Below are 22,649 nucleotides of genomic sequence, written 5' to 3'. Positions count from 1 at the left end.
CCCGCATTTCTTGTAGGCAAGACTCCAGCCATCATGACCTTCCCTGGGTTCCAAGGGTCAGATTGGAACAGCTGCTAATCAAAGGAGGAGTAGCCAACGTAACACCTGATGCAGGATTAAGGGGACCAGAAAAGCTCATCAAGATTAGAAGACTGAAGACCTGAGACTCTGCTCACACCCTCATCTTGTCAGAGACCCCACCTTTGACCCACTAACACAAAAGCCCTCATCAAGTTCTCTGGGGTAAGGGACACAGTTTTTCGAGGCAGAGCCTGGTGTGTCTTCCTTGGCCTGGCAAAGCAATGAAGCTGTCCTTTCCTACTTCATTCCAAACTCTGTCTCCAGAATTTGATTTAGCACTGGTATTATAGAGAGGCTGAGCTTTTAGTAATAGCCTCTCTATAAAAAGTTCAGGCTTAAATAGTCATTTCACGTGTTTAGCCAATAGCAAAAGTGACAGAAATAATACCAGTTGCTAATATAGCATTTCAACTTTTTTTATTTTGTCCTAGCAGGTTAAAACTTTCTTCAAATAGAGAACTAATATTAAAAAAAATTTTTTTAAGAAAGCTGAAACCTAGTGGTCTTGCCTAAAATGAGCCAAATCAATTTTGTGTTGTAGGATATTCACATTTCTGCCCTTGAAAGCTATTGCCTGCTTTGTGGGCTGTTTGGCTGAAATAAACACTATGAAAAATACCTAGATTGGAACATACAATTTCTACCTGATAGGATTTAATCCTGAGTCGCCCTAAACTCCATCTAACTCAACCAACCTTTGCTGCTGTTGTTCAGTTGCTAAGTCCTGTGTGTCCGACTCTTTGTGACCCCATGACCTGCAGCACACGAGGCTTCCCTGTCCTTCACCATCTCCTGGAGTTTGCTCAAACTCATGTCCATTGAGTCCATGATGCTATCCAGCCATTTCATTCTCTGTTGACCCCTTCTCCTCCTGCACTCAATCTTTTCCAGCAAAGGGTCTTTTCCCATGAGTTGGCTCTTCGCATCCAGTGGCCAAAGTACTGTAGCTTCAGCTTCAGCACCAGTCTTTCCAATGAATTAAGCCAACTTTTTCACTCTCCTCTTTCACTTTCATCAAGAGGCTCTTTAGTTCTTCTTCACTTTCTGCCATAAGGGTGGTGTCATCTGCATATTTGAGGTTACTGATATTTCTCCTGGCAATCTTGATTCCAGCTTGTGCTTAAAGCTCAACATTAAGAAAACTAAGATCATGGCATCCGGTCCCATCAGTTCATGGCAAATAGATGGGGCAACAGTGGCAGATTTTATTTTTGGGGGGCTCCAAAATCACTGCAGATGGTGACTGCAGCCATGAAACAAAAAGACGCTTTTTCCTTGGAAGGAAAGTTATGACCAGCCTAGACAGCATATTAAAAAGCAGAGACATTACTTTGTCAACAAAGGGCCATCTGGTCAAGGCTATGGTTTTTCCAGTGGTCATGTATGGATGTGAGAGTTGGACTTCAAAGAAAGCTGAGCACAGAAGAATTGATGCTTTTGAACTGTGGTGTTGGAGAAGACTCTTGAGAGTCCCTTAGACTGCAAGGAGATCCAACCAATCCATCCTAAAGAAGATCAGTCCTGAGTGTTCATTGGAAGGACTGATATTGAAGCTGAAACTCCAATATTTTGGCCACCTGATACGAAGAACTGACTCACTGGAAAAGACCCTGATGCTGGGAAAGATTGGAGGAGAAGGGGACAACAGAGGATGAGTTGGTTGGATGGCATCACTGGCTCAATGGACATGAGTTTGGGTAAACTCCAGGAGTTAGTGATGGGCAGGGAGGCCTGGCGTGCTGCTGCAGTCCATGGGGTCGCAAAGAGTCGGACATGACTGAGTGACTGAACTGAACTGAACTTCCAATGAATATTCAGGATTCATTTCCTTTGGGACTGACTGGTTTGATCTCCTTGTTGTCCAAGGGATTCTCAAGAGTCTTCAGCAGCACAGTTCAAAATCAACCTTTGGAAAGCAACAAACCTTAATGGTTTTGATCCAAAGAGAGTGATGGGAGTACATTTTAAGAGCATCCTATATACCCCAAAGTCAACAGAGTCAGCTATCCCCTAAACCAGTATTGTCAGTCTTTCTCATTTTAGCCTTTTTAGTGGTTGTGTAGCTCCTTGAACTCTCAAACATTGCTGGTGGGAATGTAAAATGGGGCAACTACTTCAGAAAACATTTTGGTGGGGACCTCCCTGGTGGCTCAATGGTGAGACATCTGCCTGCTAATGCAGGGGACACAGGTTCAATTGCTGGTCTGGGAAGCTTCCACATGCCTCGGGGCAACAAAACCCATGTGTCACAACTACTGAACCCATGAGCCTAGAGCCCAAGTTCTGCAACAAGAGAAGCCACTGTAGTAATAATTTGAGAAGGTTAAAAATAAATAAATAATGAAAAAAAGAAAGATAACATTTTGGTGGTTTCTTATAAAGTTAACATATACTCAGCCTATGATCCAGGTGTTCCCAGAAAAGTGAATATATCCACACTGACCCGTAGATGAATATTCATAGAAGCTCTAGTAATAACAGCCCCAAACTGGAATACCTGTCAACAGGTAAATGAAAAAACAAAAAAGCAACGGAAGGAAATGAATTACAAATACATGTATTAACACAGATAAAAATCTCAAAAACATGTTTGGCAAAGAAACCAGACAAAAGAGAATTGTACTGTATGATTATACCATGATTTCATTTGTGTGAATCTCTAGAAATCACAAATCTCGTCTACAGTGACAGAGCTGCCAAGAGGTGCCCAGAGCCAGAGGTTGGGGATGAGAACTGACTGGCACATGGGTGAGGGAACCCTTTGGGGTGATTGTTCTGCATTTTCCTTGTAGTGATGTTACAGGGGTACTATATTTATCAAAGTTCATCAAACTGTACAGTTAAAATTGCATTTTATGATAAAAATTAGAGTTGTTTCATGTAAATTAACCTCAATAAAGTTGATTTTTTAAAAAGCCTGCAGAACCTATCCCTGGTTTGATCATCTCCCCCATACTCATTGGTAATTATAATGGATTCCATTCCCTATTTGGAGAGTGAGGGTACCCTTGACAGTATTTATTGAGCCATTGCTGTGTGCCAGACAGTGCTCTGAGAGCTCTGCGTGGATTAAGCTGTTTAGCCCATCAACAACCCCACGTGGCACCCACTGCCATGTCAGAGATGAGAGAAGCGAGGCACTGAGAAGTTACTTGCCTAAGAGCACGTGATTTCTAAATGACAAAGATAGGACTGACCCTACTCACACAGACTTGAACTGGCTTGTAATAACGCCAATACATTGTCTCCTAATGAATTTTTTGGTATCTACTGAAGAGCTAGTAAATTGAAAAAAAAAAAAAAAAAACACCAAAGTTTTATTGGGTAACACCAGGTAAAAGGAGGAACATAATGACTAAGTATAAGAGCAGAGCAAGGGCTCCCAAACTGGGCAAAATGCTCTAAATGTGTTTCATAAAATGAACTACTGCCCCCAGCAAACTTGTATTTATTTTACTACCTCATTGAAAAGAAGTCTCTTACATAAATGCACAATTTGAAAAGTTATAAAAGAACAGCAGTCCCTTGCTTTTCTTCTCCCCAACCCCAAGCCAATGTCTACTAGGAAGTAGACATTCTTAACTGTTTCTCCTGTTATTATCTCCACATTCCCAAGAGTAAGCTATTATTTCTCTTTCTTGCCTTCTTGCCCTGGGAGGTATAAAGATTTTACTCTCCTGTACCTTCTCCTCCATTTCTACTTCCTCCGACAAAACCATACCACAATTCTTGGTTAAATCAGCTATCGCTATTCAAATTACTTGGACACTGCTAAATGTCTAAGTATTAAGTATTATTCACTCGGTCGTGTCCAAGTCTTTGCGACCCCATGGACTGTAGCCCTCCAGGCTCCTCTGTCCATGGAATTCTCTAGGCAAGAATACTGGAGTGGGTTGCTATTTCCTTCTCCAGGGGATCTTTCCAACCCAGGAATTGAACCCAGTTTTCCTGCATTGCAGGCAAACTCTTTACATTCTGAACCATCAGGAAAGTTAAAATGTCTAAGAAGTCCACTAAAACCAGTCTCTTTCTTATACAATCCTTCATTTTCCTTGGACTTAATAATTGCCTTATTTTCATTACTTTGTCAATTGTATTTCTCACATGTTCACACATATCCATTCCAGTTTCTCCCTGTCATCCTTCTCCTTTCCTCCTGCCCTTATCCGGACTAGGAACTGTCTATGCTGCATAGCAGTCATACTGGACTTTCAAGGTGGATTGCATGTGGGTTCTCCATTTCCTTTGAAGTTGTTGATACATGGAAGAGATAGCAGTGGTGTTCACTGTGATAATGCTGTTTACTCTGGAAGCTCTTGACTGGAGTCACTTTACATAATTTATTGAAAAAATATTTTACATGCATGAGTTCACAAACGTAATCAGACATTCAGAAATAAGGATTTCAGAAATCCAGTCCCAGACCCTAGGTTGTTGTTTTATTTTTTTCCCCAAACTGTGACTATTCAAATTTATCTGATTCTTTTTTAAAATTTCTTCAACAGTACCTGAATCCTACAAGTGGGATTTAGAAAAGGCAGAGGAACCAGAGGTAAAATTGCCAACATCCACTGGATCATAGAAAAAGCAAGAGAATTCCAGAAAAACATCTACTTCTGCTACATTGGCTACACAAAAGCCTTTGCCTGTGTGGATTACAACAAACTGTGGAAAATTCTTCAAGAGATGAGGATATCAGACTGTATTACCTGACTCTTGAGAAACCTGTATACAGGTCAAGAAACAACAGTTAGAACCAGACATGAAACAACGGACTGGTTCAAAATTGGGAAAGAAGGACATCAAGATTATATAGTTACCCTGTTTATTTAACTTTTATGCAGAGTACATCATGTGAAATGCTGGGCTGGATGAATCACAAGCTGGAATCAAGATTGCAGGGAGGGAAAAAAAAGATTGCAGGGAGAAATAACAACCTCAGACATGCAGACGATACCACTCTTAACGACAGAAAGGAAGAGGAACTAAAGAGCCTCTTGTTGAGGGTAAGAGAGTGAAAAAGCTGGCTGAAAACTCCACATTCAAAAAACTAAGATCATGGCATCCAATCCTACCACTTCAAGGCAAACAGATGGGGAAAAGTGGAAACAGTGACAGATTTTATTTTCTTGGGCTCCAAAATCATTGCAGAGGGTGACTGCAGCCACCAAATTAAAAGATGCTTGCGTCCTGGAAGAAAAGCTATGACAAACCTGGACAGTGTATTAAAAAGCAGAGTCATCACTTTGCCAACAAAGGTCTGTATAGTCAAAGCTATGGTTTTTCTAGTAGTCACGTATGGATGTGAGAGTCGGACCATAAAGAAGGCGGAGCACCGAAGAATTGATTCTTTCAAACTGTGGTGCTGGAGAAGACTCTTTTGAGAGTCCCGTGGAGAGCAAGATCAAACCAGTCAATCCTAAAGGAAATCAGCCCTGAATATTCACAGGAGGGACTGATGCTGAAGCTCTAATACTTTGGTTACCTGATGCCAAAAGCCGACTCACTGGAAAACCCTGATGCTGGGAAAGATTGAAGGCAGAAGGGGGCAACAGACCCTTTGTACCTTTGATAGTACAAAATTATTGCTTTACATGGGATACAGTATTGTTGACTATGTTGAAATATCTTTTGGAGATATTTACTGGACTATTTACGGTTTTAATGAAAAATTATCTAGGCTTTACTTCAAAATAATCCTCTGTGGGGGTGAGGAAATAGAACACAAGACAAATTGGTTACGTTTATGTTGCTAACTGTTAAAGTTGGGCAATGGGTCCGTGGGTGTCCATTATATCACTTTCTCTACTTTTACATTTGTTTTAAATTTTTTCTTAACAATTTGTTAGATTTAAAAAAATGATTTTTTAGGGTAGAGCAGGGGCAAATGTCGAAAATTAGAATACAGAATGCAAAGATAAACGATGTTTCTTTTGACTTAATGAAGTTATAATGAAGCTATGTAAGTTGCACTATGACTTTTTACATTACAAATCTTAGCATTTAGCCTTCTAACTGAAAATTCCCCTCATGGCTATCTCAACTGAGATATTAATATTAGGTAAAGTAGCTATAACGAGATTTTCTTTCAGTTCAGTTCAGTTGCTGTCGTGTCCGACTCTTTACAACCCCATGAATCGCAGCAAACCAGGCCTCCCTGTCCATCACCAACTCCTGGGGTTCACCCAAACTCATGTCCATCGAGTTGGTGATGCCATCCAGCCATCATCCTCTGTCGTCCCCTTCTCCTCCTGCCCCCAATCCCTCCCAGCATCAGTCTTTTCCAATGAGTCAACTCTTTCTTTCTTTAGTGTTTAACAACTAGATTTACTGAGCATTGACTCTGTGCCAAGCGCTGGTTAAGTGCTCTCCGTGAATTAGTAATACTGGATATAAGCCTGGATGATTGGCAACACACCTTTATCTTACACACTGTGTCTTTCCCTATCTAGAAGACTGGCATCATGCCCATTTTATAAATGAAAAAACCAAGGCTACATAATTTGCCTAAGGTTACAAAAGTAGCAAGTAGTAGATCTGAGATCAGAATCCAGACAGTTTGGCACGAGAGTGTACATTCTTAACCATACCATTGTAATGGCTCATGACTTAAGTCACACACACACACCCGTTCAATCTGAGTCAAGAGACTTAGTGTTGGTTGTCTTCAGTAAGTCAGGTGGATGTAAAGTCACTTTGCAAATCTAAGACTGTCTTTCCCACCTGTAAAGTTAGAGGACTAGTCTCAACAGTAATTTCCTAACAGTGTAGAAGGATATTCAAGAGTGACGGTGCTGGTGGTTAAGAAGCTAGCTTGGCAAGGATCCTTGGGCCATTTCAATCAGAGTAAAGACTTTTTTGGAAAAGAAATTGTTGTGCTAGAAGTTAAGGTATGAAAAGTCTTTGGAACTGTTACAAAAGTTTCTTTCTTGGAGCCACTGGATTCCAAGCAGCCTGGCATCAGGAAATCCCTGGAATCCTCTCCATGTACATGTGAAGTATATGCATTATACAGACACAGTTTTCTAGGGAAGGACAGTCAAGGCTTTTGTTAAATACATGAAGTAGCTTTTGATTCCATAAAGGATTAAGGACATATAAAATCGCTCTTTAGTTTTATACTCTTGGAGGAAACTAGCGATCAGTTTTTGAGAAAACCTGAATTTTAAGAGCCAAATGTTATTAGATAATGATGAATAAGAAATGGGGTTTCCCAGGTGGCACAGTGGTAAAGAATTCACCTGCCAATGCAAGAGACGCAAGAGACCTGGGTTCAGTTCCTGGGTCAGGAAAATCCTCTGGAGTAGGAAATAGCAACCCATTCCAGTATCCTTGCCTGGAAAATTCCAAGCACAGAGAAAACTGGTGGACCACAGTCCACAGCAGACCCAACTGAGTAACTCAGCACATAGCACACAGAATAAGACATATTAAAAGTACTGCCAGCTTGATAAACTGTGCACCTTCAACTGTCACTTGCAATTTGCTCTACTGGACCTACTGACTACAGTTAGAGTGAAATGTCTCATTTGGAACTAGCCTGTATCTGACACACAGTATGTTTAAAATTCTTTTCAGTTACAGACTTACACCAAGGAAAAGCCCAATCACTATGTATATATAAAGTATTTATTTTTATGCACATATTTACCTACAAAATTTACAGGAAATAAAACAATGAAGAATATATAGAATACCCTCTTAAGACTTAGTAGGAGCAGAGGGTTTATTGCTGCAGTTCAAAGAATAAAATTTTGTACATGTGAAAGCCAAGATGAACACATTTAAGATAAATGGCAGCCTTGTTAAAAATTTTTTGTCCTGTCTTTGAATTTTCAGCTTTACATTAAATGAAATTAAAAAGACTGCTCATGAAATAATTTAAACCTTTTCAAAATCTTCTAATAAACAGGTAAAAGGCACCTCCAGTTCTTTAAAATATTTACAGCAATCCCAATAGTTTAATCTTCAGGGTTATTATAGTACATGTGGCTAATATGCATACACAGTATGTCATTAACACTCTCTAAACAGTGAGAATTTTAGACTCTGGTTTGTGGAGCTGCTCCCAAGTGATCCCATGACGGAGTGGATGACCAATCACACCTGCACAATACTAGTGTAACAGCATGTCTACCACAGCATAAAATCCAATAATCTAAAACAATGACGGTCAAATTCCCAGACAATACGTAATTTATAACTAAATCTGTCTACTTAGAAGCCTTTGGAGTGTTCTTAAAATCATTTAAAAAAATATACAGTATATTTAGCATTAAATGAAAACAATGAACCTGGAAAATAGCACTACAGTGGCTGAAATTCACTATCTGGTTTAACAAAAACTGTTTCTCAAAACATCTACAATTTCTTACAACATAATGGAGATGAATTTTCCTTAGCCTAAGCTCAATCCGATGTTTTTCCTGCATTATGATTAAAAGAGGAGTCTCAAGTGAAAGGCACAGCTGTAAGTAATAGCCGGTTTTAAAGAGCTGTGGAGATGGCAAGCGGATGTTCTTGAAATACTGGTGCAGGAGAACGAAGTCCACATAACATTTCCTCTTTAACATTGGCATTGATTGGCTATTTACAGTAGTTTGCAAAAATACATTATAAAAACTGGATGAGGTTCTGTTTCTAAGTTTAACTTAGTAACATATTACATACATACTTCATCTGCAAAAACCTTCGCAGGATCTGAAGTACTAAAGTGACACTAATACTGAAACACAGATAATCAAGGTACCACAGCACTGATAACGAGAGTCATCATCATGAAGATAATCTGGGGAAATATTGCACATTTCTTGTCTGTTGTTGCTATGACAGTCACATATCCAACTGTAAAAGGAATCTTTTATGGCTTTTTGCTGTATCACTTTTTGAAGAAAGGTTGTTTTAAGTCCCAAAACAATGAGTGTAGATTGTCATTGAACATGAGGCCTAGGTTTCAAAATTAGCTTTCCTGTCTGTAAAAATAAAAAGAAAAAAAGGTTAAGAGTATATATATATACAATTCTATTAAAACTATCACCACTTTCCTAAAAGCCTTATAAGGCATCAGAACATCCCTCAACATTTAGTCAAGATTAAGCAATTAATAGTTATATTTTCTAAGTGTTCTTTGTGTAGAATTTTCTTCTAAAATCTTTAGTACTTTAAAACACACACACACAGTCTTCCTGAAAATCAGCCAACCAACCCATTGGATAAAATAAAATCCAGACTTGTATAGGCTAATTTATGCTCCTTACCAAGTGGAGTCTAGAAAACATAAATAAAACTGTGTATCTGAACAAAAACTTTCCCATTTTCTAACATCAAAACTTTAATTTCCTCAAGTTAAAATGCACACCTAAGGTTGAATGACAGACACTCATATGCTGCTGGTACTCACGCACACGGATACAACTCTTCTGTTTCCATGTGCAGATGGGTACAGTAGGGCCCGTGCGGGGCCAGTGTCATAGTTACCAAAAAAAAAGGACGTACCATATAATCCAAAGAATTTCATTTCTAGGAACTTATCTGAAGAGATCCAAGTTTAAGGATGCTCATTTAAGTCCTGTTCTTTCATTCAGGATTGACTGAGTGCTTATCACGTGCCAGGCCTCAAGAGATGCTAGAAACCCAGTAACGGACGAGACAGTTTCCTGTCCTTGTGGAGCTTAAGCTCTAATGAAATATGCATAACATATACAACACGCAAAGTGTGGATGAAATTATGATGCATCCATAAAGTGGAGCACTACGTAATTAAACAAAACGGATGACATTAACTGAGATCATGTAAATAAAAAGGAAAAACAGGCCCAAGACCTTGTATACAGTTAATGTCCAATATATGTCAGCTCTGAAATCCTAACACTGGGTCAAAGAGCAGAATTGAAAACCCTGTAACACTGTTTAGAGGTTCTTTACTCATAAGCTTGATTATAACATCTTTCTCTTATAATAAGTACATGAGATACACAATAAAACATAAAACATGGTGATTATCTTTGGTTGCAAGGTTCTAGGTCAAAACTATTGTCAGGATTCTGGTTCCCTCTCAAGTCTTCAGTTCAGTTCAGTCGCTCAGTCGTGTCCGACTCTTGGCGACCCCATGAATCGCAGCACGCCAGGCCTCCCTGTCCATCACCAACTCCCAGAGTTCACCCAGACTCACGTCTATCGAGTCAGTGATGCCATCCAGCCATCTCATCTTCTGTCGTCCCCTTCTCCTCCTGCCCCCAATCCCTTCCAGCATCAGGGTCTTTTCCAAGGAGTTAACTCTTCGTATGAGGTGGCCAAAGTACTAGAGTTTCAGCTTTAGCATCATTCCTTCCAAAGAACACCCAGGGCTGATCTCCTTCAGAATGGACTGGTTGGATCTCCTGGCAGTCCAAGGGACTCTCAAGAGTCTTCTCCAACACCACAGTTCAAAAGCATCAATTCTTCGGCGCTCAGCTTTCTTCACAGTCTAACTCTCAAATCCACACATGACCACAGGAAAAACCATAGCCTTGACTAGACGGACCTTTGTTGGCAAAGTAATGTCTCTGATTTTGAATATGCTATCTAGGTTGGTCATAACTTTCCTTCCAAGGATTCGTGCCTTTTAATTTCATGGCTGCAGCCACCACCTGCAGTGATTTTGGAGCCCAAAAAAATAAAGTCTGACACTGTTTCCACTGTTTCCCCATCTATTTCCCATGAAGTGATGGGACCGGATGCCATGATCTTCGTTTTCTGAATGTTGAACTTTAAGCCAACTTTTTCACTCTCCTCTTTCACTTTCAAGAGGCTTTTGAGTTCCCCTTCACTTTCTGCCATAAGGGTGGTGTCATCTGCATGTCTGAGGTTATTGATATTTCTCTCGGCAATCTTGATTCCAGCTTGTGTTTCTTCCAGTCCAGCGTTTCTCATGATGTACTCTGCATATAAGTTAAACAAGCAGGGTGACAATATACAGCCTTGACGTACTCCCTTTCCTATTTGGAACCAGTCTGTTGTTCCATGTCCAGTTCTAACTGTTGCTTCCTGACCTGCATACAGATTTCTCAAGAGGCAGGTCAGGTGGTCTCGTATTCCCATCTCTTTCACAATTTTCCACAGTTTATTGTGATGCACACAGTCAAAGGCTTTGGCATAGCCAATAAAGCAGAAATAGATGTTTTTCTGGAACTCTCTTGCTTTTTCCATGATCCAGCGGATGTTGGCAATTTGGTCTCTGGTTTCTCTGCCTTTTCTAAAACCAGCTTGAATATCAGGAAGTTCATGGTTCGCATATTGCTGAAGCCTGGCTTGGAGAATTTTGAGCATTACTTTACTAGAGTGTGAGATGAGTGCAATTGTGTAGTAGTTTGAGCATTTTTTGGCATTGCCTTTCTTTGGGATTGGAATGAAAACTGACCTTTTCCAGTCTTGTGGCCATTGCTGAGTTTTCCAAACTTGCTGGCATATTGAGTGCAGCACTTTCACAGCATCATCTCTCAGGATTTGAAGGAGCTCAACTGGAATTGCATCACCTCCACTAGCTTTGTTCGTAGTGATGCTTTCTAAGGCCCACTTGACTTCACATTCCATGATGTCTGGCTCTAGGTCAGTAATCACACCATCGTGATTATCTCAAGTCTTACTTTCCCTTAATTTTTGGTAATACTTTTGTATCTTGGTAGAACTTTTACTAAGTTTTCTACAGTTTTACTGGGGTGTAATTCATATAAAATTGTTAAGTTCTGACAAATGTATAGACCCAAGTTGCCACCTCTCAAGGCAAGCTACAGAACATCGTCACCACTTAGAAAGTTCCTCCATACTTCTTTCCAAGGTCAATGGAACCTGAGCTCCCGACATAACTGCTCACCATAGATTAACCTGCCTGTCTCTGACCTTTAAATAAATGAAACCTCACCGTGTGTTTTTCTGCTCCTGCTTCTTTCACTCAGTGTGTTTCTGAAACTCACCGGCGCCACTATGTTTCAGCACTTTTGTACCTTTTTAGCCTGCTATTATAAGATATGTAGTATTCCACTGTATAAAAATACCATGGATTTAATAAAAAGTTCAAACAAGACAAGCCAGTCATCCTTTCCATTTACCTCAAATTCTAGTCCTCTTACAGAAGAAAACAGTTTTAGCATGAATTCTTACATACTGTTTTTTTAATGGACTTATATTCACATATATGAATAAAAATTTGGTGCTTCTAACATGCTAATTAAGCGTTTCATTTCTAAATAACCTGATGATGGGGAAGGTGGGCAGGGGTACACATGACATAAGAATGGCCATGAAAACAAAAAAGAATGGCCAAGAGCTGATTTACTGTTGACACCGCTTGAGGATAAATGAAGTTCATTTAGCTCTTCTCTTTGCCTTCTTATGTTTGGAAATTTCCCTAATTAAAACTTAAAACAAAAAAAAGCACCAAACTGAGCATATTGTTTGTTAATTTACTTTTTGCTCCTACATTATGTCTTGGATGCTTCCATGTCTGTATTTACAGATTTACTTCTGATTTCCTATGATATGGCTTTCCCACAGCCTATTTCACCACTCCCTTGTTGAGACACAAAGATTATTTCCATTTTTTTTTTTCACTACTAAGGAGGTTATAATGAACAACCCTGTGTACCTGTGGGATGGTACCCCAACCAGGGTAGAAGAAAAACAGAATGGTTAGGTCATGAGGCAAGCACATACTACGTTTTATAAGACTGATGAAAACTATCCTTCAAAAAGGGCTTCCCTGGTGGCTCAGATGGTAAAGTTATGTACCTAAAATGCAGGAGACCTGGGTTGTGGGTTCAATCGCTGGGTCAAGAAGATTCCCTGGCGAGAGAAATGGCAACCCACTGTATCAATGTATAGTCCCAACAAGCAGTGTGTGGCTGCATCGTTTCACCACCACACTAGTTATAAAGTATTTAATTTTTACTAATCTGACAGGTGATATTTATAAATGAACTGTTTAACTTTGTACTTCCTCCATGATAAATGAGGCTGTCCAGTCTTCACCTTTATCCATTTGTATTTCCACTTGTGCGATATGACTTAACCTTTTCCCATTTTAAAAATGTACTATTTGTCTTTTTATTATTAATTTTTAATAGGTCTTCAAATATCACGGATACTATCCTCTATCATTCTCTTTCACCAATCCAGTTGTTATCCTGCCCTAGAATTTTTTTGACCTTTTATTCTAATCTTCTATACTGGGTAGGTATTACTAAATAGTTTTTTTAAGTTGAAGGTAAAAATGCTTTTTATAAATAAAATCAAAATTGTGACATATTCTCATCATATTGATATGTGATTAACTTTTTTAAAAACACGGCAGGTTCATATGTCTATAGTCTATCAATTAATCTATTACTCTATTTAAAACTCTATATACACAACAGCATAAGATAAATAACAGTAGTTCATAAAACCAACTCCCAGAGAGTCATTTTTGGCCAATAATGACCACTGTATTTCACCAAATCTAAGACAGCTTCAGTTAGAAGGTGCATCATGACTTTCTGTCATTAAGACAAATTACACTCTCTACCAATTTAACTATGAGACACCACTGTTAGATATATCTCAATTTTCAGGGATGTTACAGTGTTTTTAAAAAAAGTGTCTTCAAATCAATGCTACAATGAATATTCTCCCTATTAATTCCATTGAGACAAATTATCTTTAATGCTTGTTTTACTTAAACCAAAGAACTTCAGTCCTTTCACATGTTGTCTACAGTTTTCTAATGAAAATACTCACATCATCACAAGACATGTTGTATTCCGCTAACACAGTTCGACATCGAGCAGCTATACTGAATAAATACGGTCAAAGGAAAATTTGTATTTCAAAAGTAAGCTTTTAACAACACGTAGAGAGGTGCTTTAGTTTAGTTCAGAGAACAAAATTCAACTCATGATGAAGGATACATTGACGGTGCGACCACTCTCTTGTGAATCCCAGCGAAGAATAAGCCTATTAGAGTGATGCAGCTAATGGTGAAAAACGGATGGTTCCACAAGGATGTGAAGAAGGACACCTGTCAAAACAAGATTTTGAAATATAAAAATGTTAAAAATCTTATAACAGTATTGGTTCCTACTTCTTTACTTGTACATGAACACATGTAACATTTCATTCTCTAAAGTACGAGAATTTGGTGAGTTCCCTGGTGGCTTTTGGGCTTTCACTGCCATGGCCTGCTCCTTGGAAGAAAAGCTATGACAAACCTAGACTGTATTCAAAAGCAGAGACATCACTTTGCTGACAAAGATCCGTACAGTCAAAGCTATGGTTTTTCCCATAATCATGTCTGGATGTGAGAGGTGGACCATAAAGAAGGATCAACGTTTTTGAATTGTGGTGCTGGAGAAGACTTCTGAGAGTCAGCTGGACAAGGAGACCAATCCAGTCAATCTAAAGGAAATCAACCCTGAATATTCACTGGAAGGACTGATGCTGGAGTTGAAGCTCCAGTACTTTGACCACCTAATGAAAAGAGCCAACTCAATGGAAAAGACCCAGATGTTCGGAAAGACTGGAGGGCAGGAGGAGAAGGGGTAACAGAGGATGAGATGGTTGGATGGCATCACCAACTCAATGGACATGAGTCTGCACAAACTCTGGAAGACAGTGAAGGACAGCGAAGCCTGGCATGCTGCAGTCCATGGGATCGCAAACAGTCAGAGATGACTTAGCCACTGAACAAGGAACAAGAGGGATCTGGGATTCCGTAAGCTGCGAGGCAAGGCAAAAAAAAAAAAAAGGAATTTGAGGACTTTCCCAAATCCCAATTCTTCCTATTGTTATGCTACACAAATTAATGTCTGTTTTAAATCTTCAATGCAGCAAAACAATATAGTAATATTCCCTCCATTCATTCCAAATGCTTGAACCATTACAAATTCAATTCTATAATTAAAAAAATACCCTACTGACAACATTTACTGAACCCTTCCTAGTGAGAAGTAATTTAAAAAGCGTAAGACTACAAGTTCCGTGGACTTCCCGGGCGGTCCAGTGGTTAAGACTCCATGCTCCCAGAGAAGAGGGCTTTGATCTCTGGTTAGAAAAGATTCCACATGCCAAGTGCCATGGCCAAAGAGAAAAAAAAAAAAAGAAAAAAGTTCTGCAGGCGGAGGGATACTGTTCTGGGCATGGCATTGCTATTTTCCCAACACCTGAAATAGGACTTGGCAAATATTGGTGCTCAGGGGCTTCCCCAGTGGCTCAGTAGGTAAAGACTCAGTCTGCAATGCAGGATACACAGGAGACAGGGATTCAATCGCTGGGCTGGGGAGATCCCCTGGAGGAGGAAAATGGCAACTCACTCCAGTAATCTCGCCTGGGAAATCCCCTGGACAGAGGAGCCTGGCGGGCTACAGTCCAAAGGGTCGCAAAGAGGTGCACACGACTGAGCAACCACCCAGGCACATATAGGTGCTCAATATTGTTGAATGAATGGAGATGAAGCCTCTAATCTCAACAAAAACACAAGTCAGACATGATCTAGTTATCTTCCCTGTTAAAAAGCAGAAGTGATCAAACTGCATACACAACCTGGTCTCAGTCTAATCACTACCATTTTCCTTTTCTCTCTTCACCTGGCTAGCTCCTACATATCCTTACAAGACTGAGTTTCAGCATCACCCTTTCTTTCTGAAAGAAACAAAACATGAGTTTGGTTTTGAAGTTACTAGATTTAGATGGCCACAGGACATTCCAGTAGAAGAGAATAATTAGTAGCTAGCCATAAAAAACTACAGTTCAAGAGAAACAAAGAGCTAATTTCAGATATGAGCATAATCAGATGGTAGAAAAAAAACAGAACCATCCACAATTCTGAGACTATGTAGAAGGACAAGGGAACAGGATCCAGAATGGCAACAAGCGTAGGCACTGAAGCCAGACTACTGGGAATCAGAATGCAGATGGAGAAGGCAAGTACTTAGAGTCTAGAAAAAGAAATCAAGTGGACTAGAAACTAAATGGGAGCAACAGAATCAAACTAAGGGCATCTGTGCTCCACTCTCATACTAAGATATGTGTACATGTTTCAAGACAGAGAACTAAACTTAAGGAAGAACAGTGGCCTAGCATGGTACTGCTTAAATAAATTTGTCAAGTGAAGAGATGACAGGTTGAAAACATCAGGAAGGAGAAAGCTCCCAGAAGGATGGGATCTTGAAGAAAGATTAATATTCCAGAGTAATGTCTTCTTAAACCCTTGAGGACAGTTCAATTCCCACAGGCTAGCTGTGTTTTATGAGCCCTGCACAATATTAGCACATACAGTGTTTTAGTTTTAATTAGGTCAGCATCCGCCTTCTTTCCTCCATGGCAACAGTCAACTGCACCCAAGTAACAATTTCCTCCTTTAGTCTGGGCACTCCTGTACTTTCCAGTTTGCCACATTTCCTCTCCCCTATGCCCCTCCACCTAGCCACTGGCTTTCGAGTCTGCAACTCTTCTTACAGACACAATCACTGTTTGTCAGGTTTGAAGTTATTAAATATTGAAATACAGAGTTGACATTTAGGCTAATACTTACATTCTCACCTAATTTAGAGAATTACATTAACTACAGAATTTTGAGCCTATTTCATATTACATTTAATTCTATGTTTTATTAAGATGTCAACTAGCTGAAATCAGCTTATGTTTTTCCCAATTAGAAGTCAGATTCATTTCCCAAGACAGACCTTTTTCTTGCCAGCCTCCTTCACTCTTCCCCTAAGGATGAGTACCAGCTATAAAGGGACACACAGGAGGGTTTCTTATCCATTATAAAAACCCCTCTATTAACGTGAAATCCCATCACCAACCTCCCCTGCTCCTATTCTTTTGTGTTTCCACCTCAGTGGATAAAGTCAGAGAGATTACATGGTAAATAACCCCCTGGTTGTCTGAACTGCCATTTAGACTGCTGACAAAAGTCTTATTAATAAGTTTTTCTTCTATATAACTTAACAGTTGTAAATAAAGCTACTGAAAATAGTTTATCTAGTTATAGTTTAAAAGGGGAAGGTTAATTTTGTGAAAATTACAATATCATTAATACCTAAAGAAAGCTGAACTGGGAGAAAAGAAACTTCGCTGAAAAACTGAAGATTACTTCCTTTAACAAAAAAGCTCAAGTTTTAAATTAAGGCACAAGTTGGTAGAAAGAGGTAGAAATTTCAGAAACATGCTATGTTTCATTAAAGGATGCTTCAAGAAATAACATTATGAAATCTGTTACTGCATTTGGCACAGCGATATTCTTGGTGTCCAATGGGAGATCTCTCAGTGTCTCCTATATTAAACTTCAGGCAGATTTTTTTTTTTTTTAAAGATAAAATGAAGTTGAAAAAGAAGGGCTCTGACAGTTTAGGGAATTTACACATCTGTTCTCTTCATGATGAAAACCATGGAACTGGCAGTGACTTCAGTTCAGTTCAGTCGCTCAGTTGTGTCTGACCCTGCGACCCCATGAATCGCAGCACGCCAGGCCTCCCTGTCCATCACCAACTCCCGGAGTTCACCCAAACTCATGTCCATTGAGTCGGTGATGCCATCCAGCTATCTCATCCTCTGTCGCCCCCTTCTCCTCCTGCCCCCAATCCCTCCCAGCATCAGAGTCTTTTCCAATGAGTCAACTCTTTGCATGAGGTGGCCAAAGTACTGGAGTTTCAGCTTTAGCATCAGTCTTTCCAAAGAAATCCCAGGACTGATCTCCTTGCAGTCCAAGGGACTCTCAAGAGTCTTCTCCAACACCACAGTTCAAAAGCATCAATTCTTCGGCGCTCAGCCTTCTTCACAGTCCAACTCTCGCATCCATACATGACCACTGGAAAAACCACAGCCTTGACTAGACGGACCTTTGTTGGAAAAGTAATGTCTCTGCTTTTGAATATGCTATCTAGGTTGGTCATAACTTTCCTTCCAAGGAGTAAGTGTCTTTTAATTTCATGGCTGCAATCACCATTTGCAGTGATTTTGGAGCCCCCCAAAATAAAGTCTGACACTGTTTCTACTGTTTCCCCATCTATTTCCCATGAAATGATGGGACCAGATGCCATGATCTTAGTTTTCTGAATGCTGAGCTTTAAGCCAACGTTTTCACTCTCTTTCACTTTCATCAAGATGGTTTTTAGTTCTTCTTCGCTTTCTGTCATAAAGGTGGTGTGCCACTTCAGAGACCCTGGCAATTATGCTGGCCCAGATGGTCTATGGTATTAGTGAGCTGGTTTCTGTCCTGGTTCTGACGTCCTCCTGTTTTTTTCTGGTCTTGGCTGCTTAGTACACTTACATCTACTATTTAATCATAATGCTTACTGCAAAGTTGTCTCAAATGCTTTACGGGGTGAGGAAAGGCATTAACAAAAGTAACTCATAGAAGAAAATGTTGCTGTATAGTTTTTAAAAGTTGGTACTGATGATACTAAACGAACAAAACAAAATATAGTGTTTACACTGAAATATGTAATAGGGAGATACATAACAACTGCATACAAGTTCAGAAATGAAAAGTAATTTAAGTAGTATTTCTTAGACCTTTTTCTTGGCAAAGATACTTGACCCGCAATAGCCAGCTGAAGTTTTTTTCCAAGCAAATTAATATAAAGCATATTTTTAACATGATTAATATCACTACTAGTACTAATAGGAAGCATTTGATTAATACTTTACAAAAAACAAAGCATTGCTATAGCCATTGTCTCACTTAATCTATGAAAGATTTTAAATCAAAACTTCTACCTTTTGTGTCTCGGGATCTATTAACCAGTTCCAGGCACCAGTAGCTGTACAGACAGATACCACTATAAGAAGCACTGATGAAAGATAAACACGAAATTAGTAAGGAAATAAGCCATTAATGTGATACTACTACCAGTTCTTAATAAACAACAGCCAGAGGATGCAGCACTTCACTAAAGGGAAAATGTGCTCCACTCAGGAATTAGGGAAACTTGCCACAAGACCTTGGGGAATTCTCTAAAACAATGTGAACCTTAGTAACTGAGGCGGATACTGTCCCCCTGAATTCTTTAGTCAGTATTTCTATAGATTTATGAAATTAAAAGCAGTAAGAACCAAAGTGGTAAAACTTTAATGTAAATTTCTGTTATGTGCTTTATGCTTTCTGCAGATTTAAAACAAAAAACACTCCCCACCAAAACCTCATTTTTTAATGTAAACAAACCAAACAAAGACTCTTTCATGAATGCACTGAGAACCTGGACTAAAGAATTCTGCCTTGCAGACAACCGCCTGTTGTTGAATTAAACAAAGGTCAGTGTTAGGGAGTGTGGAACACACCCATCAGTATCAGATTTTCTTTAAGGGACTTAAGGAAAGTTGGGGTAGAATTACTGACAGTACAAGTTAGAAAGATTCTTTCTCCTCATTAAGGTAGAATTATTTTAGAAATTCTAGATAGAGCATAAGTAAAACCTGAGAATAAATAGTATTACTAAAATACTATACTATTAAAAATAATACAGGGGCACCAAGACCTAGTTAATGTTCTAGAGACCAAGACAGTTAACTTTCTTTCAATTGGGATGCAAACATTTTTAAAAATTTACAGATCAAGCTTCAAAGACCAACAGAAATATTGCGAAACCTTAATTATCTAGAACCTCTGGTGATGCACTTTTAGAAGAGGCAAATCACAGAAAAACAATCTCATTTTAGTTATTTAATAATACTCAAAATTTCAAATTTATGCTCTCAGCTCAGAACAGATTAAACTCAGTTTCTTACATTTCTATATTTCCAATAAGAAATATACTAAAGTATACAGATTTTTCTTTTCTTAAAATGAAGCAAAATCATAATCAAACCCACCAGACAGGACCTCATACAAATGGGTATACTAAACAAGCTGATGTCGTTTATATGGAAGCACTGAGACTGTGAACCAGAGAAAAAGTGTATTCATTATATTACATTTTATACTCCTATACATTTAAAAAGATTCCCAAGTAACAGTGAAATAAGGTTTTCGGGATAATTCCTAGGTAAACGGGAGAGCTTGAGAAAAATCATTACTAGTGAATTCTGACCAATCAGAATTCCTGTAACGTATGATTAGCACTTTGCACACAGATTTACTAAAAATTACACAAAAAACCTTGACATAGGAAAAGACCCCTGACTTCAACAGTGCTCTTCAGTTCAGTCCCACCAACTGAATCCTACTTCAAAATAAAGGATGTCCTTCTTGGGCTTCCCTGTGGTTCATCTAAGAATCTGCCTGCAATGCGGGAGATCTGGGTGTGATCCCTGGGTTGGGAAGATCCCCTAGAGAAGGGAAGGCTACCCACTCTAGTATTCTGGCCTGGAGAAGTCCATGGACTATAATAGAGACCATGGGGTCCCAAAGAGTGGGACACAACTGAATGATTTTCACTTTTCACTCTTCTTGGAAAAAATTAGACTTCAGCAATGAACAGCCAAGAAATTAAGACTCTCCCAACATAAGTTACCAAAGTATTCTGCTTACTGATCTTATCACTTATATATTTGTCTACATTTCCTATTTCCTATATATTTCCATGCAGCAGTAACTACAATTCTTTCAAGTCACATTTTACAGTATTGGTGAATATCACTTCCTTTAACAAACTTTACTTCAATAGTTTATAGGCAAAACTGTAAAACTGCTAAACAGATCACTGAAATTTTTATCACGTGTTCTGGTAACCAGATTTGCCATATATGTCTAACAAAATATATGTATTTTAATATAAAAATAAAAATTCAACCACACAAAATAAGACTATCCTTTTAGGGCTGTCAGTTTCTTTTCTTAAAATTTCTTTAAAATGCTGTTATTTACAAAATTAAATAGATCTAAAACTGTCAAAACAAAAGGGAACCTTATGGTTTAATAAAGCAAGCATTTGTTTGCTTTTTAAGCAAGCATTCGTTAATCAAAAGTTTTACGTGAAAGCAAATCACTGCTAGGTAGAATAAAAGTATCAACTGTCAGCTTATTTTCCTTTAAAAAAATGTCTAAGCACTTACTTCTCCAACGTCCAGTGGCAGGTTGCAAACAATGAATATATTCAGTAAGTCTCCTCTCGAAAGCCTTGAGATCTAGGTAAAAAGATTTCAATTTTGAAATTAGCTACTCTTACTAGTCTGAATCTATTACGATGAATTTTAAATACTCTAACTGCTTCAGGTCTTGCACACCAACTTACACGTATGACTGCACTGTTTACTTCTTCACTATGACACCTTTATGCACTTGACAGAAACACTAGGTTTCTATAGTTCCAATTTCACATATAAGAAAACTAGCTGGTTCCTCGTAAAATGGTATGTGGAAAATCAGCAGCAGCCTCAGTCGGCGCCAAAAGCTAGAAATTTGGGGTTGCAAAAAAAGGATCAAAATCAAGTCGAGTTTTAACTCTGTTGGAATCAAGAACTCCGTATTTGGATAATGTCTTTCCTAGGACCAAAGTCTCGATGCCCTTATGTTTAATTAACAGCTACGCTTTCAGTCTGCTCTTACTGGACTGATACAGCTAACGGAGGGGTAATGGAAAGACGCTCCCTTTTCCAGCCTCCCAAGAGCTTACAAGACGATCTATGTGGCACTTCTGGAGCGCCGACGCCTAGTTCTACAAGACAGGGGCGTTTAAGGTGTTCCCTCTGAATGAGCAAGGTAAGGTATCATTTTCAGTTGCGCTTTTCAAACTTTAAAAAGGAGACCAAGAAGCACTCCCTTACCCCGGCAGTTACCAAAAACCAAGGCAGGAATTAGGGATACAACTCTTAACGACTATCAGAAAAAAATAAAGTGAGTTAGCGCCCTACAAGGCACAAAGTACAACCGTTTGCTAACGAGTAAGAAATAGAAGTAACCGGGCGAGAAGCTCCCTGGTCCACGCAGGGGGAATGAGGGGGGAGCTGACGCAGCGCCTCTCCAGCGCCGGCGGAGGCCAGGCGCGCCGGAAGCAGTGCCTGGCCGTGTCCGGCCGCCCCTTGGCCCCTGTGCCGGCCCCCGCGCCCCCAGCTCCGGGCCCCGTCAGTCCATCCTTCGCGGCCTCCTCTCTCCCGACCAGTTCCCACGATTCCGGCGCCTCGAGAGCCCCGCAAGCTTCCGGGAGGAGTTAGGGAAGGACCCAGGAGGCGCACCCTACCTTCCGCCTGCTCCAGCGAGTTCATGTCGGGCGGCAGCTCCGGTCACCGGCGCGGCCCCGTCCGCATCTCAGCTCCGCGGTCCCTACCCGGCCCGCAGCGCCAACTCCCACCTCTAACCGCTTCCCTCCGCCCCTCTTCTTGGCACCGCCCCTTGAATAGACCCGCTACGCTCATTGGACATTTCCACCAGACCCTATAACTAAGACGGCTTTCTACTGGCTAGTTCCCTCATGGTCCTCGGGCACCGGCGTTGGACGGTCAGCCAGAGGGACCAAGAGTTGTCGGCGGCTGAGTTGGCGTGACACTAGCGCCGCCTTCTGCCCTGGGGAGGAACTGCAGCCTGTCCCGGAAAGTTCATTCATTCGTGTGTGTATTTCTAGTTTCCGGCTTGATTCTTTCATTACTTAAATAAGCCTGGCGTGCTGCAGTCCATGGGG

General features: G+C 39.9%; 1 protein-coding gene across 1 annotated transcript; it reads right to left on the bottom strand.

Moving 5' to 3' along the window:
- Nucleotides 1-7,696: 7,696 nt before the first annotated feature.
- Nucleotides 7,697-22,353, bottom strand: CNEP1R1 (CTD nuclear envelope phosphatase 1 regulatory subunit 1). The gene is made up of 6 exons (XM_061387121.1): nucleotides 22,212-22,353; nucleotides 21,088-21,159; nucleotides 18,814-18,887; nucleotides 14,004-14,113; nucleotides 13,834-13,888; nucleotides 7,697-9,053 (listed from the first exon to the last, which is right to left on the bottom strand). Exons 1-6 carry the CDS (start codon nucleotides 22,234-22,236, stop codon nucleotides 9,012-9,014), a joined length of 378 nt encoding a protein of 125 aa, XP_061243105.1. The 5' UTR covers nucleotides 22,237-22,353; the 3' UTR covers nucleotides 7,697-9,011.
- Nucleotides 22,354-22,649: the final 296 nt, after the last annotated feature.

Source organism: Bos javanicus, chromosome 18 (genome assembly GCF_032452875.1).
Source record: "Bos javanicus breed banteng chromosome 18, ARS-OSU_banteng_1.0, whole genome shotgun sequence".
Lineage (NCBI taxonomy): Eukaryota > Metazoa > Chordata > Mammalia > Artiodactyla > Bovidae > Bos > Bos javanicus.
This window is presented reverse-complemented; position numbering and strand designations above follow the sequence as displayed.

Bases quoted from the DNA above. Each gene is read 5' to 3' on its own strand.
- CNEP1R1 (XM_061387121.1), bottom strand. From the start codon at position 22,236: ATGAACTCGCTGGAGCAGGCGGAAG. The intron at 14,114-18,813 runs GTAGAAGTTTTG...TTGTTTTGACAG, and splicing joins TAGATCCCGAGACACAAAAG to GTGTCCTTCTTCACATCCTT. The intron at 9,054-13,833 runs GTGAGTATTTTC...TTATTTTTACAG, and splicing joins ACAACATGTCTTGTGATGAT to ACAGGAAAGCTAATTTTGAA.